This window comes from Diospyros lotus, chromosome 6 (genome assembly GCF_014633365.1).
Source record: "Diospyros lotus cultivar Yz01 chromosome 6, ASM1463336v1, whole genome shotgun sequence".
Classification (NCBI taxonomy): domain Eukaryota; kingdom Viridiplantae; phylum Streptophyta; class Magnoliopsida; order Ericales; family Ebenaceae; genus Diospyros; species Diospyros lotus.
Window position 1 is genome coordinate 4,010,786 of NC_068343.1, and position 22,697 is coordinate 4,033,482.

The following is a 22,697-nucleotide window of genomic DNA, read 5'->3' on the forward strand; positions in this document are numbered from 1 at the left end:
GAAGTTTTGTGGACTGTTTTGACTTGCCATTTTTAAGGTAAAGATGGGAAGACACAAAAAAGAAACAAAGAGATGTTAATGGATCTGAGAAAAACTTAAAATATTTTATTGTCTTTTTGAATTAGTTTACGTTAATTTTATTAATCAACTTTTTATAATAAGGACTCGCGAGGCCATTTATAACTATGATTATATTTTTATTTAAAATTATTTTTTAGTCTAAACTATATTTAAGATTATCATTTTTTTTCTATCTCTCGTCGCTCGTGCTGTAAGTTTCGATACATGAGGTAAATCATAGATGAGACTTCATCTCATTACGTAAAACAATAAATCGAACCTATAATCTATTTGTATAAATTATAACTTATTATGACCCAACCACTTTATCATATAAATTATACTTATTATTTATAATTTAAGTCATGAGATATGTAAATATTTGTATTTGATATAAAAAGTCTTGTTAAATATTTTTTTTATATATATATTTATTTTAAATAATACAAACTAATTTTTTGTCCTATCGAGAACTTACATATAGTTATTTGAGAAAGAGAAAAACATCTAATGAGGATAAATATATTTTTTTTGTTAACCTATATTTCAATTGTTTATTTTATTTATAGTATTGGGTAATGCCATCCAACATTGTAAACGTATTTTTAATTTGTTGATTAACAAACAATTTAATTAAATATATATTGACAAGTAAAAACATATCCATTGGCTAGTAGAAAAATGAATTGATTCATTAAATTGTAAATTAAAACAATGAAATGTATCATAACACCAAATATTGAGTGAATAACAATCAATTAATAAAATTTAGACAAAAAATAAAGTTTAGTTGTTTTAAAATTTTATATTTTTATAATATATATTTAACGTGACAAAAATTATAACATTATTAATAAAGAGGGATATAATCATCAAAATTCTTATTAAGTATGTTAACACAAATGAATATTTAGACATGAATTGTCAACGTCTCTATAGTGGTGGAGTCAGAAAAAAATTTTAGTTCGGACCAAATTATAAAAATTATAATTATTTATAGTAATATGTATATAAAATAAAAAAAAATTAGCTAGGCTAAGCTGGCCATAACGTGGCTTCGTCACCGCGTCTCTAAATCTTAAATGAATATTTATATACAATTATATAAATTTAAATGTATTTATCTTTAATATAAAAAAACAACTCTTAAATATTTTTTTAATAATAAAAATCTAAAACTATCAAATATGACTTACAAAATTACTGAATACGACTTGAATCGTTATTTGTTATTATTGAGCGAGATTAACTCTTATTGTTATATATATAAATATTTAATGTATTTAATTAGTAAATTATGTGATAAAAATATTATTAATTAATAACAAATATTAATAAATTAAACAATAAATTTGATTTGAAAATAGGGTGAAAGTGAATGTTTTAATAATTTAACTATAAAATTTTGAATTAGCAATTATTAAAACAAGTGAACCAACACTCGGTTAATTCGACGAGCAATCCAAGTTTAACAAACGACCATGATGTCGAGTCACACATAGTAATCCGATTGCATTGGCCGACTAAATATGCTGTCGGATTACCTTGTCGGCCTAAGTATAATAATTATTTTTAATAATGTAAAGGGATATTTCAGTCACTCCAGCGCCCGGTATAATTACACAATCACCCGGTGCGATTGAACCCCCCACACCAGCTGCGACAACTGCGTTAGGGTTTCGTACGACTCCTTTTCTTCCTCATCGTCATTTCAGCTCTCAATTCATCAGCGAAGGTAATTTATTTATAATTCGTGCAATAGCTCTCCATTATTTTGATTTCTTGAAGCCCCGATGGCCCTTTATTTCTGCAGAATTTCGTTTTCAGAAAGTTTTCCCGGAAAATATTTTCCGCTCGAACAAACTGAGGGGTTCATCGCTACATGCAATGCTTCTCTACTGATCTGGAAACTTTGCACGTATAATTGGATTTATCGCATTGCACTTCAGTGCTCATGTTCCGTGGTTCTCAGGGCTTTTAAAATTTGAGCATGAGAAACGCGCTGTGATTTGGTGATATTGCATAATTGAATGTTGGATTGCGGTATTTTTATACGGAGCTGATGTTGTGGCCTTTCTGTTTTCCAGATGAGTCATTCGGGGGATCAATGTTCAACTGACCATAGTAAGTCCCACCCACTCTACTATCCGTAGTTTCTTTGTGCGGGGGGATTGTTGTTTGAACGGTGGTGCTGAATTATAGATATTTATTGGTCTTTCTAGGATGTATTCCCTTATCTGGAATCCTCCACTACTACTTGAACTTTTGTTCAAATACATTATGTTAAATTAGGTTGCATTATAACCACTGTCGTCATATCTGTTCACATAATTTTTTTTTTTTGGCGTATTTTGTGCAGATGTATTTTCACTGTCATTGTCGAGGACCTTGGGCTCCTTGTGTTTGACACTAAAATTTAACATTGAAAAATAGTTTTTTTTGTACAAGTCAGTAATTCAATTCCAGCTTGATAGCTGTCAATCACCAATGTTTAATTATTTTACTACAAGCCATAGACATAGACTTTCTGATAGGACTCGTCTTCCCAGCCAACAAGTTTGCAGCAAAATGGGACAAGCTTGTCTGGCTTAGATAGCCTCTCCTAAAAGGAAAAAAGCTTAACCAACTTCAACTATCCAAAAAAGAAAAAAAAAAGAATTTCTTGCAAGCTCTCTTTTTTATCTCCTCCCTTAACAAGGGTCACCTTGGCCCTTGATGACAAGCGCCCTTGATCTCTCATCAGCACCATAAGATTGCCAGATTGAGTACTGCATGCAAGTCAAGGCAGATGGTCAGAATGTCACTGACGTGGTGTGATCTTTTGTCTTATACTTAGTGGGCATTCTTATAATTTTGTTGAGCTTTCTTTACCCGTAGAGCTAACCCATTTCACATCATAGCAAATGGAGCCACATTGCAATTTTCAGAGTCTCCATATGCATACAAAGGGATTTTTTTTTATTAACAGTTTGGTTTATGCTTTTTTTTGGGGTGTGAAGAACATGCTGTCAGAGGTACAGAGGTTTTTGTTGGTGGTTTGGCCCGCAGTACAACTGAAGAGAAGATTCGCGAGGTTTGTTATCAACTCATAGATTACTGGTTTTTTCCCTCAACAAGTGGAATTAAAACTAAATTCATTTTTTTTTTATAAACTCTTTTGAGAATGATAGTGTACATTTTTTAATGAAGTTAATTTTAACTACATATGATCTTGAATGTCACCGGAAGAGTCTAAGCTACTGCCCGTGAATCTCCCACTTGCCTTAACGAGTAGCTGGGCGCCGTTTGCCCACACTTCAGAAAAAGTCAAAAAGTATTGAGTATGAATGAAGTAAAGCATACGACTGAAAGAGCCATTGCTTGATCATCCCCACTTCGTTCTTGCTGTCCGCTGGTACTCTTTTCTATGAAGATAAATATTCACGGGGCATTTTATCAACTGACGGACTGTTGGTTTTTTTTGCTGAACAAATGGAGTTAAAACTGACATCCCCTTTTTAATTTTCTAAAGAATTCAACATTCAAATTTTTTCAGAGTTAGTTTTAACTCATTATCTTCCTGAAATCAGTCAAGTATGTACAAATTTGTCCCCCAAAGATTTTTTTGATTTTGATGCATATTCTTGTACTTGGTTTTAAGCTGCTAATTAGAAATTTTCATTTTTTTTTATGCTGTTTCCCTTTAACATTCCCTGATCCAAAGCAAGCTGGTTATTAAAACTTTCTATTTGTTAATATTGTGATACTTGACCATTGGTTTTTGCATCAACTTTGACATTCTTTTATTAGGTTTCTTTCATCCAATTTCCCAATGAATAAAGATATTTCTTGAATTGAATTACCCATGTTATAACAATCTAAGTTGCAGAGAATAATAAAAGAGAATGTGTAATAGAATTTTCCAGATTAGTGAATTCAGACTCTACTGCTTCCAATTCATTGTATTCTTGTTTTCCCTATTTTAAGGATAATTTAAACTGGTGTTATTAAGAGAAACGAAGCGTGTCAGTTTGAAATGTCTTATCACCTTCTCTATTTTAAGGACACTTTAAACAGGTGTCAATAATAGGAATGATATGTTTTAGTTTGGATGGTTTAAGTATTTTTTTAACATGAGCAGATACTTATGTAGTAATATTTGCTTCTTTCAGGTCTTCTCTTCCTGTGGTGAAATTATGGAAATGCGCTTAATAAAGGACCAAAAGGGCAATTCAAAGGTCCCCTTCCCCCCTATTTCTCTTTCTTCTTATATAATATTTGTTTCCTTATTCTGGATGAAATGATTTTTATCTTTTGCTTGTACCAATTCTCCATTAATGGTTGTTTACAAGTTTGTTTCACTTCATTCTGCCAATTACTCAGGGTTTTTGCTTTATACGTTTTGGAATCAAGGAGGCTGCGGACAGAGCTGTGAAGGATAAATCTGGAACACTGGTAAAAGCAAAAACTGCACATTGGACAAATCATATTATTTTGCTGGGATATCTGTTATTTATCAATTTCAGGATGTACTGGGAAATTATTTTTAGTGACTAAGTTGTTTTTAGCTATGCAAAGCCTTTTGTAACTTAAGAATACAATGTCCAGGTGGTCGTAACTTAAGAATACAATGTCCAGGTGGGGTTGCTGTGCCTGTGATATGTGGGTTTGTGTTTCATGAATCTTAATAAGATTCACTCAACCGTAAAGATTAAACAAATTATTGATGGCTAGTAGTAACATTTATCTAAAAGTGATTAACCTTAAAGTCAGACACAGTCATGCAGATTACAACTTAGGACTGCTCTCTTTTGGTCTCCCCTGCCGGCCAAAAGAAAAATGAAAAAAGAAGAAGAAAAGCTTAATATTATCTTCAAATTTGTGTGTGTGTATGTGTGTATGTTTTGTTTACTAAACCCTAAACCCTAAATGAAATCAATGGGATGTTTAAAATCCCTTTGTTTTTGATCCTTATGGAAATTTCACAAATTCAAATATCATTGCCTGCTTTTTTCTATTTTCTAAAGGCAAGGCTAAAAAAATATCTTTGAAATAGTTACCATATGGGCATTGAGATTATTGTTTGCCTTTTCCTTTCTCAAGCTCCAAAAGCAGTTTAGAAAACACAGTCAAACGTGGCTTCATTTAAAGAGAGTAGTTTACCACATTAGTGCTAAATTAAGCTGAAGTTGCTCTTTTTTTTTTTTCAAAAAAATAAAGAAAAGAAAAATGTCAATGCTTCCCCCCTCTCTCTCTCTCTCTCTGCAATTTCATGATGCATTTGGAAATGACTTAATACCTCATCTGGGTGATTGAATTATTAGTTTTGCTAACTCTTCTATAATTTAGAAGCCAAAGACAGGGTGGAGTTGTTGGAACTTTGTATGAAGTGGCAATGTATTTGATAATACTTGATAAGGTTTGTCCAAAAGATTAAAGAAAATTATGGAGAACAGAAGCTTTGCTTTGCCAGAGAAAGTGAAAAAAGAAAAGGAAAATAACAGAATAAATCATGCAGTTTTTAACACGAGGAATGCTTTCTATTCATCTTTACCTTAGTATCATCTTAAAACTGTTCATTTTTGGACTTTTTTGCTAAAATAAAAACAATGATAAGTTCAAAACCCCGTTGTTTTCATATTGTTTTCAATTTTCTATGAAGAGAAACCAACATCATTTTTTGGTCTTTTTTAAAGCCAAGACATTCTCAGGAAAAAAATACCCTTGAAATAGTTCCCGAATGAGCATTGAAGATCAGTGTTTGACTTTTCACTGTCCAAGTGCAGGGAGCAGTTAACAAGAACAGGACATGGCCTTAGTGCCCCCCCCCCCCCCCCCCCCCCGCGGGGCCCCCCAAATGCTTTAGCTTTTCAAATAGAATCATGCTATTAACATATTCATCTTCATCATTTATAGTTCTCTACTAAGGTGAAAGTAAGTTAAAAGTGATTTGTTTTTTGTCCATTCCTTTTTGTTTTGACCAGTAAAAATCAATTAAAGAGTGAACTGTAGGAAAACTCTAGTTAGTGACTCCTTGGATTTTTAAAAATGTAATTATGTATATACCCTTCATTGGGAGCAAGTCAATGCTTTATATAAAGCTAATTTTGTGGTTAAGATACTTGATTTCTGCATTGTCCCCCTGACCCCTTGTTGAGGCCATATCTCTCTTTTTTTTTAATCTTCTAAATAGTTGATCTATAACTTGTTTGTCATATTTGCTTGTGTAATAAGGTTTGAGAATTTTTTAGCTTTTTGGAGCTTTCTGAGCTTTCTGGGATTTTTATTTAATTTAGTGCTTTTTGCTGTGTGATGGGATATTGAATGCATTATATAGTTTGTATAAATTCAATTGATTACAGCACCTTGCCATAACCGATAACAATGCCATTTATTTTACCGCTTCTTGCGAGTTTGAGCTTTGAATCCAGGATGATTGTTCTACCTCTGGGCTCTACACTAGGGTTTTAGGTATAGGACATGCCTTGAACATGCTATACATTTACTGACCTAGGCATAGGTTTGGAAGAGGCAGAGAAATCGATAATAGAGATGTAATTGCAAATATTATTGATTGATTTGCTTTTTCTTGGCTCTAAGTTGGTGCTTCCATGTTTTCCTCGGGGTCAAATTAGAATCTTGGATAAAAGATGGCTGGCTTAGCTGTAGAAGGTCATTATGCTATTACCTGCTCTCCAATTCTGTATTTTAAGACTTGATTATTCTGTTACAGTGTGTTTTAGTAATGGGGGGATTAGCTTTGGTATTGTCAAAGTGTGAAGTATTACCATGTTTGGCATGCAAAATAATAAGGGATTAGCTAATGTAATCTGCAAACATTATCATGTTCGTGTTTTGAAGGATTAAAGGGTTCTTTATTTGGACAGTTTGACCTTACAAATCTGTCATCTCTCTCTCTCTCTCTCTCCCTCTTCTTCTGTTCCAATGTCACCTAGCTGTTGTCAGTCTCTGCTGCGGACACCGTCACCATTGCTGTTGCTGCTTGCTGCCACTACTGCCTCACATCATTGCTGCTCTTGTTCTTTTTCATCTCCAGAACTTGATCTTGATTTCCAAATCTTCTTCTGATTAGGCCTGATTTCCATATCAAGTATCAGATCGATTCCAAACTTAGCCAGATTTTGATTTAGAACTTGATTTAATTTGGTTCAAACTGTCGGCCTCTTGATTTCCAGATCTTGATTCCTTGGACATTTTTGGTTCAAAATACAATTTTTTAACATAATCATGTAATCAACATATATTTTGTGCAATTTAAACAAATATTTTTTTATAATTATAATGTATTAAGTAAATGAACAAATTAGTCACTTTGACAACTAGTGACTAGTAATACCTCATTCACAATTTGGCATACCAAACATGGAAGTTATAACCTCAGGTAACATTTCTTTTACCAAATGTGTGACTATTATTTAGTCCCATAACTAAGTTATCCCATGCTTAACTTTATCCTATCACTATTTAATACGGATACCAAACAGGCCGTTAGTCTCTCTTATTGGATTATCTTTAAGGAAGTCCCCCTACCCAATTTTCAGTTTCCACTTTTGCCAGTGCACAGATATCCCACTTGTGAAGGATCAGAATAATCTAAACTAGGAATGCATCTCACTACAATTGATGAGCATGTAAAATAGAATTTGAGAACTTTTAATGTATGTGATTGAATAGACAAGTTATTGCATTTTAATTTATAATAGTTCAAGAATATATATTTTGTCAAGGGTTTTTAACTGCTTGTAAAAAGAGAAAGGTCTATCACCAAGATTTCTCACATTAGCAATAACTTTGGGTCCATTTATCTTTTTTCCATTAATGAACTAAATGAGATGGGAGATGCATGAGCGGGATGATAAGGGAGATTTGTAAGTGAGGTCTTGCACGATAGAGTACTAGATTTCCAGAGGGAAGAATGGGGCCCATGAGATGGGACCCATGTATGAAGTCTTCAGTCAACCTCTTGTATGCTGAGATTACACATAAATCAATTAAAAGATGAGATGTGGTATATTTTCCTTAATCTGGTTAATTTTCTGAGTTTTCTTTTAGTATATTTCATGAGTTTTTTGGGACTTCAGCATTCTAATTCAGATGTTGTGCAAGGCTGATCTGTTAATCTCTTTGATCTTCATGTTTCAGATAGATGGGAAAAAGATCGGTGTTCTGCCATCAACTGAACAGGATTCTTTATATTTGGGAAACCTTCGCAAAGGTTGGTTCAATTTTAGTAAATTGCATTTTTTTATAATTTAGACTAAAACCGTAAATTGCAATTCCTACAAAGAGAAGACTATGAGCATACTTCCTGCCAAATGCTATTACCTGTGGTATCCAGTATTGCTTTCTTGTACATTTGGACCAAGAACGATTAAAAACTGATCCCAAAAAGTTAAAAGAAAAAAAATATTTCCATTAAGCATAAATGCCCCTATTGGTATGAGTTGCATCAGTTCCTTTCTCCTGGACTAATGGTGTTTTATTTGTGAGTGCTATCCTCAACCAATGCTAAGGATTCAATTTTGCTGAGTTCATCCCATGGACTCATTTTGTGGTCCCCACTTTGGAAAAAAGGTAAGGTGAAGGCTATGTAAACATATGGTCCTCTCCCAACCCTTGCAAGGTGGGGGGCCTCATGCATTTTGGATGCCCTTTTTTATATCTATGTGGTGTTCTCATATTATGTAGTTCTTAATTTTCCAAGATTTATTTCTTCCTTTTTTCTTGCTTGGGGGTGGTGGTGTGGGCGAGGGTGGTAGTGGTGGTGGGGAGGCTTTGTATGAGGTCTTACTGGTATGTAGATAGAAGTTCAAAAATACTAATGATTTGTAAATATGGAAGAATATCATCCCCGTCTCGTGTCAAGTAAAATATCTTTCAATTTTTTGATTGTATGCATGTGCTTTAGTACTTTGTTTGCATCCATAATATATTGTTGTCACTTTGTTCTTGTGTGTCAGATTGGAGTGCAGATGAATTTGACAAAATTGTACGCCAGGTATGTGTTGAGTGACCTATATGAAATTGATGTTAATTTGAGTTGGCTACATACTAATAATTCTTTCTCCATAGGCTTTCCCTGATGTTGTATCTGTGAATCTTGCAATGCCCTTCGGTGGAGAGAACCACCTAGGTCAAAAGCTTCAGAATCGGGGATTTGCTATTGTGAAGTTCTCATCTCATGCTGTAGGTTGTCTTTTCTTAGAGTGTGGTTCCCATCTCATTCATCAATCTGTGAAATATTTTGTTGTTTGGGAATTGCATAACATTAATTTACTCACTTGTTGCATCTCAAATCCTACAGGGTAGAAGCTCAGGTCCGTGGTTTTGATTCTCGGTTCCAGCATCAATAATTGTTTTTCTTTTCCTTTCTCTTGTTGGATTTCAGATTTCATTAAAAGTTGCTAAAGGGGCACTGGCTCTGTATGCATCATTTATCCCCAAAAATCATAAGTGTGTGCCCATTGGAATTAAAAAAAAAACTTATTTTGGGAGTTAACCTCTGATCACTTTGCCAGAACCCTGTAAATTACTGTTTACTTTGTGCACCACCTATCTACCCATCAAAACACTGTAAAGTACTCTATTCAGAGTGCACTGGAGTAGGAGCTGCCTCTGAATCTTTTTCCCCAATAGTTCTTCCATTCTTGATCCGAGCATCATGCTCATCAGTACTATTGGTAATACCAAAGACATCTTGAACAACATCTATAAGGACCAAACCTGTCGACCTCCCTGTTGAGAATCTAGTCTCCATTTCCTTGCAAAATGACTAGTTAGGCTGAATCTTTCCTACTACATTATGTTCTGAAGTATCATAATCTTTCCAGGAGCTGATCCCACAAAGACAAATCCATTTCACAATAAATTTAGCCTCCTGGATGCTCTTTTAAGAAGGGCAATCTGAAGATCAAAGCGAATCTATGCTTATGAAATTTTGCTGCAAACACAGTGCATGTTCCTCTATAATATAAACATCCTATGTGACTTTATTCCTACAATGTCTTGATTAGCTACCAGAGAAGCTTTCTTTTCTCACTAATTACAATTGTAATATCAAAATGTGGCACTTTAAAAACTGCATCTTGCCAAAGTAGGCTAAAGCCCTCACTGGGACAAAATTTATATGCATGTGGTACTTATTCCTCTCTAGGAAAGGAAAACTTGAAACTTTAAAAAATCAAAATATTACATGTTTTTATACTGCGGACATTTATTAAACATGTCCCAAAATTTTGATTTTGTTTGGGTTGGACACAGTTCTAGACTTGAGATTAAGTTGAATACCATTTTAAATAACCTCCAATATGTAGCTTATCAAATAACATATTCTATTCTTATCTGTTTGATTAATGGCCAGTAGAGATGTGTGAAAAATATCTGAACCAGCCATTTTAATTAAATAATTGATTGGTTGCCCTTGTTAACATTCGATTTGATGTCAAATGCAATTATAAGTTGTCCTTGATATCTCTAAATTTGAATGACCATGGGTTTGGCAAATCTCACTCTTTGTGTCTGTTGCCTTTCTTTCTTCTTTTACCACAATGCACTATGTAGTCATGAGTTGTGTCTTCTTGATTATTTTCTGCACATTTCTTTGCTGTCACCAGCGAATCTTTTTTTTAGCATAACCTGGGAGTTAAAGGACACAAATATATGGTTCCCATGGGGTTACTATTGGACAAAATTTTCCTCCTCTCTAGATAAGTCTATGTCCATAAGCTAAAAAAAAAAAAAACCAACATGATGCATTCAATGCCAAAAATACTGTAAAAAAACATTGAAGCCACCTTGCCATGGGGCAGTGAAGAGCAAGTGGTTTGAATACTTGCCACTCTCCTTATGCACAACACCAGTCATTTGATTTCCAAATAGCTTTCCTAGGAAAACACTTGCCTGGTCATAAAGGGCACCATAACACAGGTGGATAGAAAATGATCCTTCCCTTGATGGATGACAAATCTAACTTCCCATCTGTGGGGCGGGGGGGAGCTCCGTCCATGGAACATCGAATTTCAAAGAGAAGCTCTAATACTTAAAAAGCTTTCTGATTCATTGACTAGCTTTGTTTAGACATTGGGAACTCCTTTGTGATGATAGAATTGGACTTACTTATTTCTGAGAACACTCTAATACCAAATAATACCCATAACATGGAAAACAATTTTGAAAACTGATTAGTGATAGTCCCTCTATCACATAATATTTAGAGCTGACTAAGAATGTATTTAACCAAAATAAATATAAACAGAACTTTGTTATGATCAGTAATTTTACAATGCATGGTTCCTATATTCTTTTCTTGAAATCATTCCAAATCTCTAAAGTGTCTTCTCCATGGCTGGTAGGTATGCCTTGTTACCTTTTGCTATATTTACTTATATCATATGTCTTCAAAAGACATGAGGGTGCATCACATCCACATCTCTTTAATCCAATCTGAAGTAATAGGATCGTTGAAATTATTACAGTTGAAAATTCTTGAATCATCTAATATGCTGCAATCATAGTTTTCTTCAAAAATACCAATGTGTCTTGACCAATTGAATAATTTTCTCCCCAAATACACGAGACTCTTTATCAAGTGTATATACAAATAACTGCTAATATTGTCTTCTGGAGGCTTATCAGATCAACAATCATGCAATCCTTAATTTTAGAAATTTGAACCTCCATCCTTGAAAATTCTAAATCACAGGCTGCTGCAAGAGCATACCGTCTGGGGTCCAAGTCAGATTTTGTTCTTGCTGCTAATTGCCATCCAGCTGTTGATTGGGCTCAGGACGAACCTGAAATTGATCCTGAAGAACTCGCTAAGGTGCATGATTATTGTCATTTGAATTCTAAAGTGAAACTTTTTCATTGCCTGCCAGTTGCAGCTTACTATACCTATTCATTTTTGGACTCAACAGATAAAGATAGCTTTTGTTAGGAACCTTCCTCAAGATTTTGAAGAAAACTACTTGCAAAAATTGTTTGAGCCACTTGGGGAGGTCTGTAATATTGCAACTTTGCTTCTTTTGTACATGATGATGTATTAGAAAATTATTGGACTGCAAAACCTTCACTTTCAGTTGGAAAAAGTTGTAATCTCGAAGAAGGGTCGCTCCCCAGTTGGGTTTGTTCACTTCGCTAATAGATCAGTAAGTTTCATATTACTTATTTTCATTGTACTGCACCAAATGTTCTGCTTGGATTCCACTAGAAATTTTCATCTTACCTTTTCTGCTCCTGATGGTTTATTACACTTGTTAAATTATAGTCTTTGATTTTAGTTTGAAATCATTATAATTTTCTAAAAAATGGACCTACATATCTGTTTGCATGTTATATATGTTTTTGATTAGTATAATGCTGATTTATGGTTTATGCTTTGGTGGCTAAATTGGATGACTTCGTTCTCCCTTTGACATTGGCTTGATTTCATTAATTTGCTTGCGATTGTGCAAGCAGTGCAAAAGACTGTTTTGAAACCTGGACTGTTTCAAACTTGATTTTGCTCTATTCTTTTGAACTATCAGCAAGACAGTTTCTATTTGCCTGTGTTTGAATTGCCATGTGTCTTAGATTTCAATTTTTCTTGATGATAGGTGCCTTTTTAGCAGTTACTGCCACTTGATCTCACTCGCTAATGCAGTTGCCCTAGCACCACCACTCTGCATGTGTTAATAAAATTGGTTCCAAAGAATGCCTTCTTTGGTAGCATGTGCCATAATTCTTTGTTCATGAACTAGCTCGTTTCTGTCTTTTCCTTTTTATTCTTCCTTTTCCTTTCTATTGGTGAAATGAAGGGGTGGGGGGATTTCCATGTTTGGATTTATGAAGATATAAGGATGGTGTAAAATCTTTGTTTTTAGAGATGACCTTGGTCCCAAATAACGAACTTGCCTGTTGGGTCTAAGAAGCTACAAGTTTGTCATCTATATTTAATGTAAAATTTTGCTAATCAGATTATACTGATACTCCTGCCAATGGAATAAGCACCATACGTTGCTTTCAGAATGCTGTTTCTTTTTCATTTTGGTTTCTCACTGGATATTTGATTTTATGCCTCGACACTGAAGAAAGCATGTTAAAGAAAGCGCTTCCCCTACTTTGATGGAGAAAGCATGTCCAGATTTATTCCCTGTTTGTTAAGATGGCCAGATGGCCTTCTCCCCTTCCCCTTCGTACATAAGTTCTAAATTTGGTTATACTTTTCCTGATCCTCCTGTCTTTCTGTATATAGGACCTTGAGAATGCAATCAAGGAAATGAATGGGAAAGCTGTCCAGGGACCAAGTGGCGGTCCTTCATTTAATCTCATGGTGATTTAGATCTTTCAAGTAGCTTGAAGTTGTGAAGTTATTATTTGCATTGACATGTAGAAGATATTCAACTTGACTGCACTGAAGTTGGTATTGATTTCTGAAACCTAACAGGTTGAAATTGCGAGGCCTATTGAAAAGAATAGGAAGCGAACTCGTGAAGATCCTCAAAGCAAGTTAGCTAGTAAAATTACAAGTCATCCCAAAATTTCAAAGGGCGAACAGATTCTTAATGCTTCTGGTCGTCTTAAATCTGGATCTCAGCAGCTGAAGAACTCACTGGAGGTTGATTCCCTCTTTTTTCCCCAGCTCTGTCTTTGTTTATTTATTTTGTCATGTTGTGGATAAGTTATGTTATTTCTATTCCATCGTATTGTAAGCATGTTAGTGGTGTTGTTTAAAGATGTGCCATTAAACAAATTTGTTGACAAGTTATGCCACTGGCAGGGCCTCTTTGAGGGTTTTTTTAATTTTAGAAAATTTTGGTACAAAAATGTTGAAGATTTGGTTATTTTCCTAGCTGAAAAATATAGATGTTTCACCTACCAGCTTCAGAAACAACAATATCATCATGCCAAGCCTTTATCCCATCAATGCGGTTGTCATATGAATCCTAGCTCTCTAGTCATTCTATCAATGTCCTTATCTTCTGTATAATTGATGTCATCCTAGGTCTGTCCCACCAAATTTTTCTTGGTTTACATCTACCTTTTTTTGCTAAATATTTGTTCTATTCCACTCACTCTCACGTCTTTTTCTCACCCGACCAAACCATCTTAATCGTATTTCACACACCTTATCTTCAAAGGGGGCTACTAGTAATAACTTCATTTTTTTATTTTAGCTTTTTCTTATATAGCGTGCATCATTCTTATCATTCTCATCCTTTATATTCATATTTTGCACATGTTGGTGCTTTATTGCTCAACATTACATGCCATACTCAAAGCTAGTCTTATAGATCTCTTATGTTTCAGAATGGTTAGTTGAGTACTACTGCATACTATTTCTTCCCATTATGAATAATCTCATTTCTGATTTTATCTTTCGAATATGGCCACGTCCACCTTAGCATCCTCATACCCGTTTACATTCAAATTTTGCACATGTTAGTGCATTACCACCCAACATTTTGTGCAACACAGCAAAGCTGCTCTTATAGATGTCTTATATTTCATAATGGATAGTTTAAGTACCACTGGAGTCTCTTCCCTGTTTTTGTGTTTGAGGGACAGTCCCTTTTGTCTTTACTCCATCAGACAGTTTCTAGAGAGCTTATTCTTTCCTGTCAATAGATAATGCAAACCCAGATTTGCTGTCTATTTGTTGTACATCATTTGCCCCATTTAATGTGCTTCTAGTTATATATTGTTTGCTTATCAGAAAGAGGGAAAATATTCCAGTGGTTTAATATGCATCTGTGTCTTCGCTGATGTACTTTTGCACTGCTAATTTGGAATTTGTGTTGTGTCTCAGGAACCGGTGGTTTCTGATCCTTATGAAGCTGCTGTAGTCTCATTACCTGTGGCTGTTAAGGAGCGTCTCCTTAGGATCTTGCGACTTGGTATTGCTACTCGATTTGATGTAAGTTGTGAAATTGTTAAAGAACTTTTAGTGTCAATTCACTAATTGTATATTTTTTGTTTCTTCAACTGCTTGACTACTTCTGCTTTAATGCCTAAATAAGAACAATGTATAAATGCTATGATATGTTTTGTTTCTTTATTTTGCTTCTCAATGTTGCTTCGGGGAAGGCAGTGAGCCGTGCTAATATTCCACCCAACTGATGTTCATTACTTGTATGGAATTTGGGCCCGCTTCAGTTACATTTGACCATTTCAGGCCACAACACCTTGGTCTGAAAGATTGAATATTTTGCTATGTCTTCTTTACATCTGTGTGCGCTGTGTTTGTGTACACCCCCCCCCCCCCCCCCCCCCCCCTCTTCTTCCTCTCTTCTGGCAGGGGGGAATTATCAGTTGTTGCCCTGCTACTTAAGGTCGTGACCTCTCTGTACCTTGTTTGTTAATCAACTAAAGCATCTCATTCCATGGTTAATTGCCAGTTTTTGCTTAACCATTCTTATTTTACTTCCTGTCAGACAATGACACGAGTTCTTAAACCTTACCTTTGTCCACTGGCAGATAGACATCCGGTGCCTGACCAGTCTCAAGGAACTACCTGAATCTGCTGCTATATCCATCCTTGATCAGGTTCAGCATAGTTACATCTTGTTTGTGATTTTGCCTTTATGATCGATCTTAGACTAACCTGGGGCTTTGATTTCCTTTTCCTTCCATTCTAATCTTGGTACTCACAGCTTTTGTTTACCATTCTTCTATCTTGATATTTCTGCATCTCTCTATTTGTAGTTCATGTTATCAGGAGCAGATAGGCAGGACAAGGGAGCTTATCTTGCTGGACTAATTTCTAGGGTATGTAAACTATTTATGCATTTGAATATAATAATTTTTCTATTTCCATAATCTGTTGTAACGTTTTTTGGGGGGGCTAATTATGTTACAATTAACAATGTTTTTGAACTTTTTTGGCTACAGCACCAGGTTGATAAACTGGGTCTTGGTCAATATACTTCAAATTTGTCAAGAATAGGTGACATTACCTCAAAAGAATCACAGCTGGCCGGCTACTCTCGTAGAGTTCATCTGCCAGCTATGGGTCCTCTTGCCTCAAGTGTAGACACAACCATGTCAAGGTTAGTTTGTTATCCTTTCTCTCTGTTTCTGGTACAGCTCATTCTAGGCCATTGTGTTTTTGACAAATTATTTTTGCAATGATTCATCTAACAAAAAATAAAAAAATAGTGCAATCAGTGACACGCCCTTCAAATGCGCTATTGCCTCCCATTGACTTAGCTTTTCCATGCTCGAACTTTGCAGGTATGACATTTACACATCTCGCTATCCATCCTCGCTATTAACCCAACCTCTGTCCAGCCGAGCAAGTTTTGGGATTGAGGAAAGTGGTCTTGCCAGTGCTGCCACCTTGTATCGAACACCAGCTCCTTCAGCATCTTATGCCAAAGTTGGACTGGGTTCTCCTCTTGTAGCTACTGCTGCTGATCGTGAACTTCCAAGACCACAAGTTAAATTTGACCCTTTCACAGGTGAACCTTACAAATTCGATCCATTCACCGGTGAACCCATTCGTTCTGAGAACAACCTAAGTCGCCATTATGGAAGCCCCTATTGATCCCTGCCCCCTATTGGTTCTCGGGTTTGCATTTCCATTGTCTGATTTTAACAGTTCTGCAGGCATAACCAGTGTGAGTTGAACTAGGTTTTAGTTTCCATATGCAAGAATTTTGTCACTGACAATCAGATATGCTTGTACAATATATTTAAGTTAATGCTTGTTTTCATTTAATTTTATTTTGTGGTCTTGGCTTGGTTGGTTCCCTATACCACTATGTTTGGAGAGAGTGAGTGGAGCACATAGGTCAGGCCGCACATGGCGGCCACATCTATTGCTGGAAAAAGTGGGAAAATTCAAAACCTGTGGTCCAGGAGGAGAGAGTCTGTTTCAGGATGAAAAGAATGTGATCGTTGCTGAATTTGGTATATCTGATTCAACATTTTTGTTTGGACGTTTTGTGTTGTGTTGAAAGTGGCAAATGTATATAAGCTAAGATGATTGATTTTGACGCATGTTACTCTGGGCTTGGTAGTATGGATGCGATGATCAGAGACAGCACAATTATATGAATTTTGTGATTTTTCCCAGTAAGGGTAAACAACAGAACACGAAGAACCATAGTCTTTAGCTGTCATCCTCTCTTCTCGCCGTTTGACGTTGTGTCCCCAATCCCTTCTATGGTTCTTGACTACCTGCGTTCCCTTCTATCCTGTATGAGTTTTAACTTGTAGGCCATGATTAGCAAAGGATGTATGAGATTTAAAAAATTGAAAAAGCATAGTAAACGTAATTCATTTTTTAACTTCTGTAATTTGGATGAAAATATACCTTATATCTCCAGGGGAAAAAAAAAAGAAAATAAAAATGCACCTTATTTACTTTAAAAGCCAACACTCAATTTCTTATATATTAAACTTTTTATTTGAGTGTGAAACTAATAGTATTTAACGATCTTTAATACTTTTTATGAGTTAAGACTTGACTTAAAACATGATGGATATCCTTTGTTTGCCCCTCTACGAGTAAGTGGCAACAGTACACGAGCTTCATTGAGATTGGCCGCCATCTCAATACATTAGCCTAAACCCTTCTTTGTTTGGAAAAGATAAATGGAATGCATATGAATAGAAAGTGAAATGGAACGTTGTTTGGTGGGAGGGAGGCTTGAGTTATCTCTCAATGATATTTATTTCCTCAATAGTATCAGGATGTTGTACATACTGCTCGTCTTGTCACACTGTGAATAAATAATAATAAAACTAAATAGTATAAAAAGATATTAAACAACAATTCACCATTAATTCCCTTTAAATAGAAATATGAAGTGGGACTAAATTAATATTGTCGACACACAACACTACCATTTCCATTCCTATTCCCATTAATAAAATAGATGATAATTTCATCCATTCCCATTACTATAGGCTCTTAATTCCCCTCCAAAATGCTTTTCAGGAGGAAACACATCAGCCCATAATTTGGAAAAGCAAACGATTCAACAGCAAGACCTGCCTCTAAAAACAAGCGAAAAGTGAAAAAGCAGATTAACTGCGGGCTGGGGCTGGCAAGACAACTCAGGAAAAGGAAACAAGATGGACAGATCAAACATAAGAAAATGTCATGAAACATGTTCACAATAATGCAATTGGTCCCTCGTTATTCTGCATCAGCAATATAACAATTATATACATCCTTTGCACAAGAAAAGTAAAGACACCAAAGCAGCCATGATGCTTGCAGGCTTCATTCTTCAAGAACATGGCAGGGGGAAGGAGTTAGGAGTCTGACACTGTTCAACTACAGCCCCCAAGCTGTCCCTGCAAATACCAGACAGGATTCTGTCCACTTCACTTCCAGTCGAGCATGTCTAACAGCCACAGTACTTCGCCCTCCGAGTTGGCAGCATCACAGAAATCCATTTCAATCCCAAAAACATCAATCACCCCTTCATTGCCCTCGTCCATAAAGAGTAAAGAAATCCATGCTCGAATCCCCGATACGAACGGGTAGATGGGGGAGAATTCAAGGTAGTCAAATGCAAGAGCCCTGTAGGCCGTGCGATCTATGTAGTCAAATATTGATTTGTAGATAATGCAAGCAACTTTGTTGGTATCCTTCCGCCCCACAAGCACTGAGACACTGACTTTCTGGCTCAGGGGAACAGTAAACCTTGGCTCCACCGGCAGTGTCATCTTATATTCTGGGCCCTCCAGATGAAGCTTTAGCATGTCACAAATTCCTGCCGGCAAGGTCCTGATTCCATTTCGGAAAACAGGGCCTGGGACCACTTCTGAGAAGATTAAACTCTCCTCTGTCCAAATGTCAATGTAAAACTCCAAGTCGCTGAAGGATAACCTTGGTGGCAGGAGAACCCGGCGATGCTGGCGTTTATAGAAAGTTTGGAATAGTTTGCAGTAGGTCATTGAGGTAGGCGATGACTGCTTGCAGATTGAAGGCCATTTCTTGGCACATAAGCATTTCCACAGGTAATCATCTTGGGCCAGCTCCCTCCACTGCTTGCACACCACCATACAGCTAGCAAGGTCAGTCCCTTCCAGCAACGGGAAAACAGCCTTCAAAACTTCTTCATACGACATTTTTAGCCCAACATTAATGTTATGCAAAGAATAAAAGTACTCTCTAGAAACAGCTTGCAGCTACGTGAACCCCAAACTGATTACTTCAAATAGATTTTCTGTAAGAGGCACAAAAGGATTCAACTTCAGCAATGCCATAATATTCATCTCCAAGTCCAAAAGAAAAAATATATAATAACAATAAATAAAAATAAAAAAATTCTTCAAATGATTGGCAATAAAAAGCTAAACAATAGGCGAGAAAACATACACTTGATGCTTCACCTATCATATGCATCCAAGTAAAACAAAATATTCCAACCTCCTTCCCACTATGGATGTTTGCTTGGAAGTAATGGACCAAAGAGAGACCATATAACAGTGATACAAATCTTAGTAGTTCTAATCATTCTGAAAAAACTGATAGTTTTATTAAGAATTGCTGATCAAGGATGCTGCCAAGAAAAGTAACATCTTAATGTGCATAAGATAAATACAATGTCAATGCTGCACAGCATCCACTGTCTCAACAGCCCATCTCAAGTTACTCCTTAACCCACATGCCATTGGTTCCAATTGAACATTGCACACAGTAAATGCCATAAGACCATAACTCTAATATAAAAACTCAGAAGTATATGAGCCAAAAGCCCCAACACCACTTGGCATTGCCATGAAATTTATACTGTTGCTGATCAAGATATGTGGACACTACTTGGTCAATTTGTATCTAAGATATTGTTTTTCCAGTTTTTGAGTTGATGTTATGGAAAAAGAATATTTTATTAGTGACTGTTCTTGAACCAGTCAGACATCACAAGAATCTAACTAACTGACATGACAATTTATAGACAGCTTAAAGTAACCAACACAACAATCTCTATGCTGCAGAGAAAACCTAGGAAATAAATATTTAAAAATTACCCATTAACCACACAATAAAAACCAGTACAATTAGGTATCAGTAAACATGACTCTTCAATATTTTATATCCAAGTTTTTTTCAAAATTCAAAATCATCTTAAAAAAGTGGGGTTTTAAAAGACACAACCTATTACCAATCTAAAACCTTGACTCACTGCAAAAAAATACCTAAAACACTGACTCATGATGACATGTAAAAGGTTAGACAGGACAAAACACAAAAAGAAGAGAAAAAACGCCGTTGCAGTTTGTGCAAAAGATAAAGAAACTGTTTTTGGGGTTTTGAGCAAAAAATGCAAAAACAGCAACATGTTTGACAGAACAAATGCGAAACCACTTGAAGAGGTTTTGCTGAAAATTGAAAACACGGTGGTTCTTGCTGGTTCTGCGCAGAAACTGCAATTTTTTCTGCTCAAAACCACAAAAGTGGTTTCTTTATCTTCTTTATAAACTGGAACGACGGTATTTTTGTTTCTCCTGTGTTTTAAACCACCAAATTGTTTTGCCTCAGTTTTAAAACCCCAAATTGGTTTTAAGATGGTTTTAAATTTTGAAATTTGAAAATATTCGTTTTATCCACACAAAAGAACGAGCAAATAAAAGCTTCATTAGTAGTTTTTAATTTGAACATTGATTAAGTAACCAAATGGTGGTTAGCCATAAGATCATCCCCCCCCCCCCCCCCCCAAAAAAAAAAAAAGGCTAGAAATCCTATGCACGAGGAAACTGAATAATAGCAGTCCAAGTTTTTCTTTTCTTTTCTTTTTTTTTTTTTTTTTTTTTGGGGGGGGGGGGGGGGTTGTGGGGAGAATCAAAAAATAATTCTTTACAACGTGAAATACAAGCTCAAAGCTCGTGCAAGTTCATAAGATCGCCAAGCACTAATCAATTTGGGAAAAAAGGAAGAAACAATAAAAGCGCGACACATTATACATCACAAGAGAATCATACGATGAACACATGCAATGAGACCAAAATCCAAGATTTAAAAACGAAATTCAGCAAAACACAAAACATGAATGCATGATAGAACTACGGAGTCAGAACAAGTTAATTCATCAACTCATCAATTCAAAAATCCACAAAGTCGAAGAAGCAAATAATCCTAAACCATTTCCAAATCTAGCTTGAAACCATATAAGAGAACCAAAAAACAAAAAAATAATAAAGAAAAAAACAAAAGCACACAGAACATCAATCCCATTTCCAAACCCTAGACAATGATTCTAGATACTATAACACAATACAGAGAGACAGAATCGAAGCAGGCGAGGACGATGACTTGGATCTGAATCAAGAAACAAAGTCGGAAGAGACGGATTAACCTCAGAATCGGCAAAAGCCGAACTGCCCGACGATCCGTTCAAACCCTATCGCATGGATCCCCGTACGGTCTGCAGGATGAAGGGGCGATGTGCCGTCATATAACAGCATTGCATCGGGTCCTTCTGCTCAGATGTGTTTTGACCTATTTTCTTTTATTGAGATCGGACGGCTAGTCGCTTCTTGCGGCTTGGGCTTGATTTTCAGCCCTACGATTACGGTTTTGATTATACTTGTGGGCCACATCGTGAAAGCGATTGACGGCTCAGCGTTACTGAATCCCATAGGGATCTAGTGGGGCGCGATGCTTGTCATAATTTCTCGCTCTTCCCTTCATAAATTTGTCAAATTCATCTTTTATCTTATAAAAATGTCATTTATACATCACTATATATACTTTAAATTACACAATGATGTTAAAATATCTAAAATATCTTTCACTAAAGGTGATGAGGTGCAGAGACGCGAGAGATATTTTTATCATTTATATGCATTGTGTAGGCCAAATGTATATATAAATGATGAATCAATAGTATAATTTTATTTTATATCTAAATTTAAAATTGTGTATAGACTTTATTTTATTTTTCTTATAAAAAAAAGGCTTCAAGTCACTAACAAAACATTGAATGTTATAATTATAAAAAAAAATATTATTTTCATATTATTACCATGATCATGTTTAATGTTTGACCAATGACTAACAAAGTGTGAAAGGGAGTGAATTAAAAGTTTAATGATAAATTAAGTAATACTATTTATCTAAATTGAATATGGATATTTAATTTAGTTAATACATATTTATTAAAAAAAATAAAGAAGTACAGATTTATAATAAAAATGTGTTAATTAAATTAAAAGTTCATCTCTAATTTAAATAAATAATTAGTTGCAGAGCACTGAGGCTGATTGCCCCGGCGGGCGGCGAGGAGACCGATGTTGGTGCCTAGGAACGAGAGCAAGTGAAGAGTCCGAAATGTATATAAAAATCATTTTTTTTTTCTTTTTCCTAGTAATTACGCGTGGACCAAACCAAAGTGACAGCGATCAATTATTTTATCTGCACCCGGATTGGGGTTGGGAACATGATTGTGGATATGATTATGAAATATGATAATCACAAGGAGACAAATTAATTTGGACAATGTTTAATTTTTTGTGATTTGGCAGCCGACCCGACCCTACCCTTCTTTGGTGGGTTGCGAGATCTATAATCTAAAAGTTAATTCTTATAGCCTTTTTAATAAAGCGTACATCTTGGTTATGAATAAATCAAAGAAAACCAATATAATAAGAAATAATCAAACGTGGACAAAAATTGAATATGCTGAGAGAGGCAGCAAATTAAA

General features: G+C 35.5%; 2 protein-coding genes across 3 annotated transcripts; one reads left to right on the forward strand and one right to left on the reverse strand.

The window, feature by feature from the left end:
• The first annotated feature begins 1,670 nt into the window (after positions 1-1,670).
• On the forward strand, positions 1,671-16,756 carry LOC127805034 (polyadenylate-binding protein, cytoplasmic and nuclear-like). 2 transcript variants are annotated; one of them, XM_052342199.1, is made up of 19 exons: positions 1,695-1,795; positions 1,874-1,978; positions 2,148-2,184; positions 3,060-3,133; positions 4,212-4,277; positions 4,423-4,494; positions 8,203-8,275; positions 9,021-9,058; positions 9,133-9,246; positions 11,762-11,881; positions 11,976-12,056; positions 12,138-12,206; positions 13,292-13,369; positions 13,484-13,654; positions 14,846-14,953; positions 15,514-15,582; positions 15,742-15,804; positions 15,928-16,085; positions 16,270-16,756. In XM_052342199.1, exons 2-19 carry the CDS (start codon positions 1,943-1,945, stop codon positions 16,580-16,582), a joined length of 1,740 nt encoding a protein of 579 aa, XP_052198159.1. In that variant the 5' UTR covers positions 1,695-1,795; positions 1,874-1,942; the 3' UTR covers positions 16,583-16,756. The 2 variants fall into 2 exon arrangements, with proteins under 2 accessions (XP_052198160.1, XP_052198159.1); XM_052342200.1 differs by lacking the exon at positions 1,874-1,978 and having other exon boundaries at positions 1,671-1,795.
• Positions 16,757-18,104: 1,348 nt separating this feature from the next.
• Positions 18,105-21,510, reverse strand: LOC127804897 (F-box protein At5g39250). Its single transcript, XM_052341987.1, has 2 exons — positions 21,351-21,510; positions 18,105-19,220 (listed from the first exon to the last, which is right to left on the reverse strand). The coding sequence occupies exon 2, from the start codon at positions 19,120-19,122 to the stop codon at positions 18,373-18,375; it is 750 nt and encodes a 249-aa protein (XP_052197947.1). The 5' UTR covers positions 19,123-19,220; positions 21,351-21,510; the 3' UTR covers positions 18,105-18,372.
• Positions 21,511-22,697: the final 1,187 nt, after the last annotated feature.